General features: G+C 46.7%; 1 protein-coding gene across 1 annotated transcript; it reads left to right on the top strand.

The window, feature by feature from the left end:
- Window positions 1–7558: 7558 nt before the first annotated feature.
- LOC124779400 lies at window positions 7559–11994 on the top strand. Its single transcript, XM_047253709.1, has 2 exons — window positions 7559–7663; window positions 11752–11994. The coding sequence occupies exons 1-2, from the start codon at window positions 7565–7567 to the stop codon at window positions 11992–11994; spliced, it is 342 nt and encodes a 113-aa protein (XP_047109665.1). The 5' UTR covers window positions 7559–7564.
- The last annotated feature ends 1524 nt before the right edge of the window (window positions 11995–13518 follow it).

The following is a 13518-nucleotide window of genomic DNA, read 5'->3' as shown; positions in this document are numbered from 1 at the left end:
GAAGAAATTAAAACTTAGCCAACTGTCATTCAGTCTAGATGGTGTACTCAGTAATGAAACAAAGCAGTAGGCTCTGCCAGAAATATCGACTCTTAGACAATGTGTCTAATAGTGTATTTTAATACGACAGTATGCCATCTTAGGCAATTTATAACACTTAAAACACTTCATAATGGCACTTTGAAGCCGAAATCATGATTGTGTAAGTGTAAATGTAAGAGTCTAATGGCGGTACTGACTTCAAAGTAATACAATACTGTTGGAGTTGGTGCAAAAGTCTCCTGGTAAGTTGATCGCAGCTCAGAGCTATAAATATAGGGTGACAGTTGAAACGGGTCCTTGTGTTGGCATTAGTTCGCCATTTGAGAGCTTTTGGCCCCACATAGTTTGGAGGAGTGGGGGCTGGGGAGGAACCGCTGTCTCTCTGTCGCGATGAAAGCGCGCGCCCTGCCGCGGAAGAGCAATGCTCGCCGGCGGGATAAAAATGGCGGAAACTTTTCTTATTACGCCGAGGGCGGAGGAGGTCCCGCCGCGCCACGCCACGCCGTATTTTGTTCAAACAGGTGCGCCGTCCGGAGTCTGCAGCGCCGCCTCCAGGGCGACGACACGGCCGCGCGGTTACGAGAGCGGGATCGGCGCCCGAGGAACGGGCGGGGGTGGAGGGGGTGGGGTGTAAGAGAGAAGAACAGTGTGGGCGGCGGAGGGCGGCTGCGGAGGCGGAAGGGTGGGGGTGGGCCACGACCTGCCTTTGCGAAAGAGACGGTTTCTCACTGTCAGAATACACAGGGTTCCTTTTTTCATTTAGTAGTGCCATTTAAACTTCACAAGGCTGTAATGATCAGAAAAATGTCGCCATCAGTGGCACAACTAAGTCTGACACTTTGTTTCACAAATCAGAAAAAATCGGATCACTCTGGTCGGTTCAAGCCCAAACTCAAAAACTTGTTTTGACTCGCTCAATATTAATTCACTAATGTTGTTGTTGTGGTCTTCAGCCCTGAGACTGGTTTGATGCAGCTCTCCTTGCTACTCTATCCTGTGCAAGCTTCTTCATCTCCCAGTACTTACTGCAACCTACATCCTTCTCAATCTGCTTAGTGTATTCATCTCTTGGTCTCCCTCTACCATTTTTACCCTCCACGCTGCCCTCCAATGCCAAATTTGTGATCCCTTGATGTCTCAAAATATGCCCTACCAACCGGTCCCTTCTTTTTCTCAAGTTGTGCCACAAACTCTTCTCCCCTATTCTATTCAATACCTCCTCATTAGTTACGTGATCTACCCATCTAATCTTCAGCATTCTGATGTAGCACCACATTTCGAAAGCTTCTATTCTCTTCTTGTCCAAACTTTTTATCGTCCATGTTTCACTTCCATACACGTCTACACTCCATACAAATACTTTCAGAAACGACTTTCTGACACTTAAATCTATACTCGACGATAACAAATTCCTCATAAGGCAGAGAAAACTCTACAAATTAGGAGAAACATTTACAGAAGAAAACATTAAAATTTTAGACATGGATGAAACAAGATTGCAAGATGAGAACGCGATGGATTTTGACAAATTATAGACTTTTCAAAAGTATAACATACGAAATAATCCTTAAAAATACATCTCATGTAGCGGTTGCTTCGCAGTTTCGCAAGACATTCTGAGATCCGTAATCGAAGTAAGCCTGTGCACAACAGATTTATGACAATTTCCTTGAAATTCGTTAATGAAATGTACCAAGTAACTTATGCACGCATGCCCGTCAACCAGACGAAAAACAAATACCAAGAAAAGTAAATAATTCACGGTCTAAGGCGCTGCAGTCATGGGCTGTGCGGCTGATCCCGGCGGAGGTTCGAGTCCTCCCTCAGGCATGTGTGTGTGCGTTTGTCCTTAGGATAATTTAGGTTAAGTAGTGTGCACGCTTAGGGACTGATGACCTTGGCAGTTAAGTCCCATAACATTTCACACACCTTTTTTTTTAAAAAAATAATTCATGGAAGACGCGAGAACGTACAATCGTGAAAATTTTAATGCGTGATTTCAATCCACATTTGCGGAAAGACATGAAATTCAGGAATACGATTTATCACTTCCCTGTGCAAAAACAGACCAATTAGAATGGAAAGAGATTTGTATAACTCTGTAAAAAATTCGGCCTCAAAATTACGTGAATCTATTTGAAGGAAAACCCTAAAAAAATAAACAAAAATAAATAAATAAATAATACGGCGACCACACAACAAGAACATACGGTAGGTGTATTCCAAAGTGATCATTTCTGTATATGGTATCCTCATCATAAGGAGGTTTTAAATATTCAAGTCCGGAAAGTAGTAATTATTGACACAGACCACTACCAAATCCGAGTGAAACTAAATTTAAGCCCACTAAAATTTATCAATAGGATATCAGTAAACACAAAATTTGATACCAGTAAAATCCAGCCACTACTATCAGCAAACAAAGTAGCGTTCACGACATAGATTCACATAGTACTGTTCTGTGGCATCAATTTTAGGGGTCAAAAATTATTTATTTTCTAGAGGCTAGCAGCAACAACGCTATGTACAATAGAGGACAATACATTTTACAGGAGGTCCTTCAGTAATCATGGAATACTATACTGAATGAGTGGTTGGTAACAAGAGTGAATAAGAGATGAATCTGAGATTCACAACGACAGTACTAAAAATAAACATAATCTCGAAGTAGACTTAGTATCTCTGTCTGAGATTTAGAATGGAAAGACTGTCAAAGAACTGGAAAACCACAGCTCTTTAAAAATATAGAAAACGAATGCATAATTGCCCATTGATTGTAAAATTTCATATAACTCAACTCACAAATAAAAGTTATAGTCGACTAATGTTTGTATTAAACAGGATTTAAATTTTACATTAAACACACATAAAAAAAAAGTTTTGCATCATCTTGATTCCGAGAGTTCCGAAACCTCTAAAGAAAATTTGAATAGAGATCAACATAAACATGATTCCCGCCTTTTCTATTGCTCACGAAAACCAGAAATTGCGTGTTGTACCACCACACAGCGAGACCTTCACAGGTGGTGGTCCAGACTGCTGTACACACCGGTACCTCTAAGCAGTAGCACTTCCTCTTGCCTTGATGCATGCCTGTATTCGTCGTGGCATACTATCCACAAGTTCACTGTTGGTCCAGATTACTACTCAACGGCGATTCGGCGTAGATCCCTCACAGGGTTTGGTCGTCCATAAACAGCCCTTTTCAGTCTATCCCAGGCATGATAGATATGGTTCATGTCTGGAGAACATGCTGGCCACTCTAGTGGAGCGATGTCGTTATGCTGAAGGAAGTCATTCACAAGAAGTGCAAGATGGAGGCGTCAATTGTCGTCCATGAAGACGAATGCCTCGCCAGTATGCTGCCGATATGGTTGCACTATCGGTCGCAGGATGGCATTCGAGTATCGTACAGCCGTTACGGCGACTTCCATGACCACCAGCGGTGTACGTCGGCCCCACAAAATGCCACCCCAAAAGATCAGGGGACCTCAACCTTTCTACACTCGCTGGACAGTGTGCCTAAGGTGTTCAGACTGACCGGGTTGCCTCCAAACACGTCTCCGATTGTCTAGTTGAAGGAACATGCGACACTCATCGGTGAAGAGAACGTGATACTAATTCTGAGCTGTCCATTCGACATGCTGTCGCGCTCATCTGTATCGCGCTGCGTGGTGTCGTGGTTGAGAAGTGGACCTCGCCATGGACGTCGGGAGTGAAGCTACGCAACATGCAGCCTATTGCGCACAGTTTGGGCCGTAACAAGACGTCCTGTGGCAGTGCACGGAAAGCATTATTCAACATGGTGGCGTTGCTGTCAAGGTTTCTCCGAGCCATATTCCGGAGGTAGCGCTCATCTACTGCACTAGTAGCCCTTGGGAGGCCTGAGCGAGGCATGCCACCGGCAGTTCCTGTCTCTCTGTATCTCCTCCATATCCGAACAACATCGCTTTGGTTCACTCCGAGACACGTGGACACTTCCCTTGTTGAGAGCCCTTTCTGACAGAAAGTAACAATACGGACGCCATCGAACCGCGGTACTGACCGTCTAGGCATGGTTAAACTACAGACAACACGTGCCGTGCACCTCCTTCCTGGTGGAAGGACTGGAACTGATCGGCTGTTGGACCCCCTCCGTCTAATAGGCGCTGCTCATGCATGGTTGTTTACATCTTTGGGCGGGTTTAGTGACATCTCTGAAAATCAAAGGAATTATGTCTGTGATACAAAATCACTGTAACGTCTTTCTCCAGGAGTTCTGAGAACCGGGGTGATGCAAACAGTTTTTTGATGTGTATACAAACAACTGTGAAATCAGTAAAGTAGTTTAGATATATAGTGTGAGGTGGGAGATGAAAACACAGCTGAAGAAGAGCATGACTTTTTCTTCAAAATTTTTGATTTTGTACTAAGTTATGTATTCCGACAGTTAATAACAGGTTCGGCCATTGTGGCCGAGCGGTTCTAGGCGCTTCAGTCTGGAACCGAGCGACCGCTACGGTCGCAGGTTCGAATCCTGCCTCGGGCATTGACGTGTGTGATGTCCTTAGGTTAGTTAGGTTTAAGTAGTTCTAAGTTCTAGGCGACTAATGACGTCAGATGTTGTCCCATAGTCCTCAGAGCCATTTGAACCAGTTAATAACGGGAGTAGCTTGCTAGATTTAAACAACTGTCGGTATACACTGATCAGCCAGAACATATGACCACCTACCTAATAGTTGGTTTGTCCACCTCTGGCACGGATAATAGCGGCGACGCGTCGTTGCATGCAAACGGTGATGCCCTGGTAGGTTGCTGGAGGGAGCTGCCACCATATCTGCACACACAAGTCATCTAATTCCCGAAAATACAGGGGAGAGGAGCTATGGGCCCTGACGCCACGTTAAACCAGAGCCCGCATGTGCTCTGTCCGGTTCAGATCTGGCGAATTGGGGGGGGGGGGGGGGGGGTCAACAGGTCAATTGGTACTCGCCACTGTGTTCCTCGAACCACTCCAGCACACTGCAGGCCTTATGACATGATGCATAGTCTTGTTGAAGAATGCCACTGCCGTCGGCAAACATAATCGTCATGAAGAGGCGTGCACGGTCTGCAACCATTGTGCGATATTCCTCGGCCGTCATGGTGTCTTGCACGAGCTCCACTGGACCCATGTACGCCCACGTGAACGTTCCCCAGACCATAATGGAGCCGCTGCCAGCTTGTCTCCGTGCCGCAGTACAGGTGTCAAGGAGCTGCTCCCGTGAAAGACGATGGATTCGCACGCTCCCGTCGGCGTCATGAAGAAGGTATCGGGATTTATTAGACGATGCAACACTCTGCCACTGCGTCTATGTCCAGAGCTCTTTTCAATAGTAGTTGCCGATGTCGTGGAATCAAAATTGGCACATGCATGAGGCGTCGGCTGTGGAAGCCCATCGTTGGAAGTGCTCGGACCACAGATTGTTCAGACCCACATGTACTGTGCCCAGCATTAAAGTCTGATGTTAGTTCCTCCATACTTCAAATGGTTCAAATGTCTCTGAGCACTATGGGACTTAACTGCATTGGTCATCAATCCCTTAGAACTTAGAACTACTTAAACCTAACCAACCTAACGACATCACACACATCCATGCCCGAGGCAGGATCCGAACCTGCGACTGTAGTGGTCGCGCGGTTCCAGACTGTAGCGCCTAGAGCCGGCCGCGGTGGTCTCGCGGTTAAGGCGCTCAGTCCGGAACCGCGCGACTGCTACGGTCGCAGGTTCGAATCCTGCCTTGGGCATGGATGTGTGTGATGTCCTTAGGTTAGTTAGGTTTAAGTAGTTCTAACGTAAGTTCTAGGGGACTGATGATCACAGATGTTAAGTCCCATAGTGCTCAGAGCCATTTGAACCATTTTTTGTAGCGCCTAGAACCGCTCGGCCACCCCGGCCGGCCCTCCATAGTTCTCCGCCTGTCCTGTTTTACCAGTCTGCCCAGTCAACGACGTCCGACATCTGCAATGAGGGGGCGGCATAAAGTCCCAAGGCGTCTGGACGAGATTTCAACTCGGTTTCGTCAAATACTGAAGACATCCACAACAACACTCCTCGAACACCCGACAAGTCGTGCAGCTTCCGAAGTGATCCTGCCGAGCCTCTGGGCCATCACAATCTGCCCCACGGTCAATCCCTGACAGATCGCGCACCTTCCATTCTACACACACACACACACACACACACACACACACACACACACTGGTACTACACGCACCGTGCGCGTGTCTGACTAGCAGTCTCACTTCGCGAGGTGACGCTGCTTTTGCGTCGACCGCTTTACATCGATAGTACGTCGTTGATCATAATGTTCTGGCTGATGAGAGTACTTACGAGATGTAGCCTCTGTCTTTCATGATGGGGTTCAGGGAACGCGGTGTGCAAGCGACTGAATAAAGGAGAAGGAAAAAAATCGTCGTTTCATTCGAGAGTTATCCGTAACAATACAAACACAGCAACGCTCTCTGTAGCCACCCACACCAAACAGGTAATCTCTTTGCACCGTACAGGCACGAGTAAGAGAAATTCAAATCATCTCCTATACCCCCCAAAATACCCTACAACAATACTGAGTTCTTCCAGTGTCTCAGACGGTATTGTATCACAATATTACTGAGTTTCGAATTTTGATGACAGTGCTCTGAATGATACTGGAAATAATCCAGGCCCACGTTCGCTTGTAAGGATCTGTCACGCCAGCTTCGGCCGACATTTGGAACTACGCGGTGGATTGACAGCGTGAGCTTGACTCTTTTAACGCTGCACGTGAGAGCTGCTTTTGCCAGGACCGCTTTATATCGATAGCAGGTCGTTGATCATAATGTTCTGGCTGATCAGTGTACCTTTGTCTTTCATGATGGGGTTCAGGGAACGCGGTGTGCAAGCGACTGAATAAAGAAGAAGAAGGAAAAAAAAAACAACGTCGTTTCATTCCACAGTCATCTGTAACAACACAAACACAGCAGTGCTCTTCATAGCCACCCACACGAAACAGGTAAAATCTCCTTGCACCTTACAGGCACGAGTAAAAGAAATTCAATCATCTCCTATACTGTCCTCCACCCCCCCCCCCCCCCCCAAATACACTACAGCAATACTGAGTTCTTTCGGTGTCGCAAACGGTATTATCTCAATATATGACTGAGTTTTGATAACAGTGCTCTGCATAATACTGAAAATAATATACGCCCTCCTTCGCTTGTAAGGATCTGTCACGCCAGCGTCGGTCGACGTTTGGAACTACGCGGTGAGTTGACAGCGTGAGCCTGATTCGCTTAACTCTGCACGTGAGAGCTGGAGTGGAACTGATGTCTGACCGTCCAGTATAATGAAGTGTTACAAACCGGCGATGACAGCGGAGATAACCGTCAGTTTTGATTCTAAAAGTTGCTAATGTGCCAACACATCAGGACGCAGATGGCGACAACGATATGGTGTGGGCATTGGCTCCTGGGCGCCTATAAGAGCGGTCCTCGCGCGCTCTGTGGCCGCACCATGACCGCGATGTTGCTGCCGCTGCTCGACATCAGCCGCTGCTGCTGCTTCTGCCTCGTCCTGGCTGTTGCGTGGGTGGCCGGCGCGCCCAGCAACCTCCAGATGGCGGTAAGTTGGCAGCAGTGCACAGGCAAAGGGCTGCGTCTACGCGGTCCGTAGCCAAATTTGGAAAGTAAAAGAAACGGAAAATGGTGTAATTCTTTAACAGTGCGGTACATTTCTCTAGCCAACACAGCGCTACTCGTGGGTATATGAGCAGGTCTGATAGGTAGGTGATCCGTCCAGGCAACGTATGTAGCCTTGAGTGCGTTTTCCATGGTTTGCACCTGTCCACTGAGGGCAGTCGAGTAGGCCGCACACTGATGTCGTCTCCTTTTCTCAAGCGATTCAACACCAACCACCATTTCTTAATGATTTTGATGTTTGATCAGTCAGACCGTATAGCTTTAGATGTGTGCCACATCTTCTTCCAGACTGTCTAGAGTCAAAATTATCTTGTACTACTCATGTTTGTCATAGCGAGCACATATATATTAGATGGTTAGCGGAAGACAGGTCCTATTGTTACTTATATTCTCGCACTCCTTCGCTGTCCATTAAGGCATTTATAACTTCAGGAGGATTCATGTACTCCAAGATAGGAAGCCGTGCGCGCTGTGTAGGCGTATATGGTCCCAGGAATGTTGTCATTGTCTTCATCAACTGAACATCCATTTCCTGTAAATTGGCGCTGTTATAGCAACGAAAACAAAACTAGACTCCCTTCCAACAGGCCTCGGAAGGGCCAACGGTACCGACAGATCGCCGTGCCTTGCTCAGCCGATAGGAGTCAATGGATTTGGATATGGAGGGGCATGAGGACAGCACACCAGCCTCCCGGCCGTTGTCAGTTTTTGTGAGCGGAATTGTAAACAGGCGGCCAGTATTTTGCTGCGCTATGCACCACCACCATAGCCGTGTCTGCATCACAGCACTGTAATGTAGCTGCCACTTTAGTCAAAACTGGATCACGGATGTGGACGGTAGTGAAGATTCCCAGGATGCCCTAGTCAACACTACTTAACCCAACATCATCTGCGGACAGTTCAGTGGCATACACCCATTACTGATCAGCGTGCGCAATTATGCCAAACAAGTAAGATTTGTAACAGGAAGAACTGAAAATATGCGCGGAAAAACGGGCTAAACCTCAAGTGTACAAAGTTAGAGATAAGTGCTGCCATCTGTTACTGGGTACGGGAAATACCAAAATTCACATAGGTCTCACCACTAACTATCACTTGGGGGTGAGACCAGTATCAATTTTTATAGTTCCCGTACCCGGCAGCAAATGGCAACATTTATCCCTAAGCTTTTACAGTTGATCGTTGGCCCGTTTTCCCGTGCGTGTCTTTAATTGCAGAAATATGTTCGATAACTCCCCTATCACTAAACATGTGGGGGGCAGTGTCTACATAGCTTCCGCCCCTCTACCCGGCAGACGTTGAGGAGGATGCAATTAGCTAAGACTCATATAATTTGGAGAAGTTTCCCCTCAGCTGAAGGCAGTACTTTTGTGTTTACAGTGTCTGCAGTCTCGCTCTGCACTGCCTGTAGAGAAACAACCGTGCTGGTGCCTAAATAGCAGTGTGTGACGCAGAAAGCAAAAACACATGCGAGCACTTGCCTCGAGCAGTGGTGCCCCCATGGAGATACGCTGACTGTTGCTTCTGTGTCTCAGGTTTGCGTTTTGCCATAGGATTGAGTGAAAATATTTATTAAGTGAGATTCAGCCTGTTGCCCGATGTGAGAGGCACACGTTATTTGCTTAGTTAGGGATCCTGGCTATAGTCGCGGAAGGAGAGAAGGCTATGGAAATTACCAATTCGAACGCTTATTCGCACCTAGATGCTTATTGGAAATGTGATATCTCCTGTCCTAAAACGATATGCTTTCACTACAAAGGCCGAATCTTATAACAGAGACAATAACAGCAGATCATTTTTTTGTTCATTCGGAGTAATAAGCTACGTCTGTCTACTCCACTCGGCATAAGATTACATGTTCCACGACATCGAACCTCTTCATTCATTCACTTCTTTTGTTTCTCTTCTCCTCGGAAATCTAATGCCTGGACCTTCTTTTTATGGTTTCTCTTCAAATGAGTTTAAGCTGTTGAGTTTGCTTCTGAATTCTTGTACATCTCTTTTGACCTCTTCTATCCGCGTAGAGATGGACTTAATGATTTGGTGTAACTGAATATCACTTTTCTCAGTCGACTTACGTTCATTATCACTACTTGTCCATAAAATTTCAAGCGTCCTTTCCGTGTTGTTTCCAAGTCCCACTAGTAGACTTCTGCGCTCGCAGAATTTTCCGAGAATGTTCCTTTCCTTCTTTTCAAGTTCTTCTAACGGTTCCTTATTTAAAATAAGACTCTTCAAAGCATAAAGTCCTTCTGGTTTTATAACTGAATTATAATGCCTGATTTTGGCTTTGCATGATATTGTCCGTTTGTTATACCTGTTCTGAGTCAGTTTGTGGAGAGGTCCTTTGACTGTATCTTTATCCAGTCCACCTTGTTGGACCAATTCTTCTATATGTTTGAATTTATTTATCCTATTAATTTTCCAGTATTTCTCCCCTTCTTTTCTGTGTTCCGTATATCCCGTCTTTTCATATGAGAGTTTGAGACCCATTTTTCCAGCGATTTCATTCGTGGTCTCTAGAGCTTTAAATATATAACAACTTAAATTCCGAGGTGGTGTCTGTCAGAGTTTGTTTTGCGATTTCCCTTGTTTTTCTGTCAACTCCATTACTAATGTATTCTGGCTTCTTATTTCTCTAGCTCTCAGAATGCCCATAAGGTTGAATATAAGCTCCTCGCAGGATTTTCCTTTTCGGAAGCTAGCTTAATATTCTCCAGCCATGTGATCGGATTGTTCAGCTATTCTCTGCAGAACTATGGAGAGTACCTTACCAGCAATTGAAGGTAAGGTGATCCCTCTTGTTGTTCAGGTCCGTTCAGTTGCCTTTGCTGTGGAGTTTGTGTATGAGCGCACATTTCCAGTCTTACGGTATCTTTCAGTTTCTCATGTTTCTTCCATAAGGCCGTCTGTTCCATTTTCAGCAGCTTGCCCTCCTACCTTGCACATTCCTGCCACAATGCCGTCTTCACCTGGTGCTTCATTATCCTTGAGCTCTGTGATAACCTACTACACTTCACTGAAGCTGGGTGGTTTCGAATACAAACTACTCTGGATTTGTTTCTGAGCATCCAGTCTTATCCCAGGCTCTTCGGACTTTCCTTTCATATGCTGTTACTTATTGATTGCTTCACTTCTGTCTGACGTCAAGTTTCTCAAACAAGTAGCTTCTGCATGAACACATACACGTCGTAAGGTACATTAGGTGGGATAGGGTATTTCGCACCGATATTACCAATTTTGTCTCACATTTCATTCGTGCGCTTAAGTGAAGGAAAACTTTAAACTCGGAAAGTTAGAATATATCCAACGTAATCTTGTTCATGATGCACACCAAAGCCTACATAGTATCTTCAGAGACTATAGTAATAAAGAAACATTAGACAACGGTAAAAATAAATTCATTTATGACTCTGTTTGTTATGAATGGTCTCTGGAATATCTAAAAGTGATAATGAAGGAACGCTTACGCTGTAACGAAGGCTCACGCCACACCCTGCGTTGTCACCAGTCCTCAAGAAACACTTTACCTGACAGTAGGAAAGTACGAAGCTCAATAAGATGTGCGTCCATGCTCTGCCGAAGCTCAGATCCAAGTAATGGAGGGATCAGGGTACCTTTTTTTTGCAGATAAATCTGTGGAGGTGAGCAATGGGCACTCGCCTATTCTCTCACCATTTTCTGCGCAGTGCATTACTTCCTTATTTTCACGGTAACACTTTTGTGTTAAACTGCTATTGCTAAATATAACTCCCATTTCTAGAAGTGGACCAGTTTGATGCATTAGTCGTGCGTGATCGCAATTAGGCTGGTTCAGCGTCTCGGCCAATTCCGCAAGAGCCCGAGCCTTCTGTATGATTCTGAATGCTACCAGGTGGCAGTGTCAGAAGCGCTTCCCGAAAGTCTCATGAAGCAAGCCTAACAAAAATAGGTGGAGTATACGTCGAGATTTACGCTATCGTTGTGTGCGTGTTGGCAGCAGCAGCAGAAGTGGCTTTTTTGCTGTTGCAGGGCTCGTACCAGGTGCGTCTGGACCACTTTGAGCGGTGCGAGGACGAGGGCACGGGGGAGGTGGTCTTCTCCACCGAGCTGAACGCCGGCGAGGGCGGCAAAACGTACTCCACCAACTGGACCTGGCCCCACGACGTCGACGACCAGATGCCGGTGAGTGGGGCGCTCCCTCGTACGTGCAACGGGAGGGTTGTGGACAGTCCAGTGCAGGAGAAGACATCGTCCTCAAACTTCCAGAGTTAAGCACTTGTAAATGTGAGATGGGATCATGAAATGGCTGTAATTTGTTCTTGACCCTTATCTCTGACAAGGTGACTTCACAGGCTGTCTTGTCTTCTCCGATTTCCTCCATACTTATAGGAATTGAAGGCCAGTGTGCGAACATCCGTTTTCTAAAGCAGTACAACGCATTCCTCAACTGCAATTGGCAAAAAATCGGTTTTGAAGATTAGTTTCACGAACACTGTTAGGCAAGAATATCTGTTGCTAGCTGAATGCGTTGTGTAAAGGCTTATAAATGCGAAGTCACTGGCTCGAATATCGGTTGGAACAATATTTTTTTGGGCCGGCCGGAATGGCTGAGCGGTTCTAGGCGCTACAGTCTGGAACCGCGCGACCGCTACGGTCGCAAGTTCGAATCCTGCCTCGGTCATGGATGTGAGTGCTGTTCTTAGGTTAGTTAGGTTTAAGTAGTTCTAAGTTCTAGGGAACTGATGACCTCAGAAGTTAAGTCCCATAGTGCTCAGAGCCATTTGAACCAATATTTTTTTGTTTACTTTTATCTAAATACTTTGCTTACTATCTGCTGATTAAAAACATTGAATCATAGTCTACATTGAAACACAAAGCGTAAAGTTCTTAGCAAAAAGTTTCAAAAGATCTTGACCGGTTTACTTCAAATTATTACCATAACCTCTAACAAACATACACTCCTGGAAATGGAAAAAAGAACACATTGACACCGGTGTGTCAGACCCACCATACTTGCTCCGGACACTGCGAGAGGGCTGTACAAGCAATGATCACACGCACGGCACAGCGGACACACCAGGAACCGCGGTGTTGGCCGTCGAATGGCGCTAGCTGCGCAGCATTTGTGCACCGCCGCCGTCAGTGTCAGCCAGTTTGCCGTGGCATACGGAGCTCCATCGCAGTCTTTAACACTGGTAGCATGCCGCGACAGCGTGGACGTGATCCGTATGTGCAGTTGACGGACTTTGGGCGAGGGCGTATAGTGTGCATGCGGGAGGCCGGGTGGACGTACCGCCGAATTGCTCAACACGTGGGGCGTGAGGTCTCCACAGTACATCGATGTTGTCGCCAGTGGTCGGCGGAAGGTGCACGTGCCCGTCGACCTGGGACCGGACCGCAGCGACGCACGGATGCACGCCAAGACCGTAGGATCCTACGCAGTGCCGTAGGGGACCGCACCGCCACTTCCCAGCAAATTAGGGACACTGTTGCTCCTGGGGTATCGGCGAGGACCATTCGCAACCGTCTCCATGAAGCTGGGCTACGGTCCCGCACACCGTTAGGCCGTCTTCCGCTCACGCCCCAACATCGTGCAGCCCGCCTCCAGTGGCGTCGCGACAGGCGTGAATGGAGGGACGAATGGAGACGTGTCGTCTTCAGCGATGAGAGTCGCTTCTGCCTTGGTGCCAATGATGGTCGTATGCGTGTTTGGCGCCGTGCAGCTGAGCGCCACAATCAGGACTGCATACGACCGAGGCACACAGGGCCAACACCCGGCATCATGGTGTGGGGAGC

The sequence above is a fragment of the Schistocerca piceifrons genome, chromosome 1 (genome assembly GCF_021461385.2).
Source record: "Schistocerca piceifrons isolate TAMUIC-IGC-003096 chromosome 1, iqSchPice1.1, whole genome shotgun sequence".
Taxonomy (NCBI): Eukaryota; Metazoa; Arthropoda; class Insecta; order Orthoptera; family Acrididae; genus Schistocerca; species Schistocerca piceifrons.
This window is presented reverse-complemented; position numbering and strand designations above follow the sequence as displayed.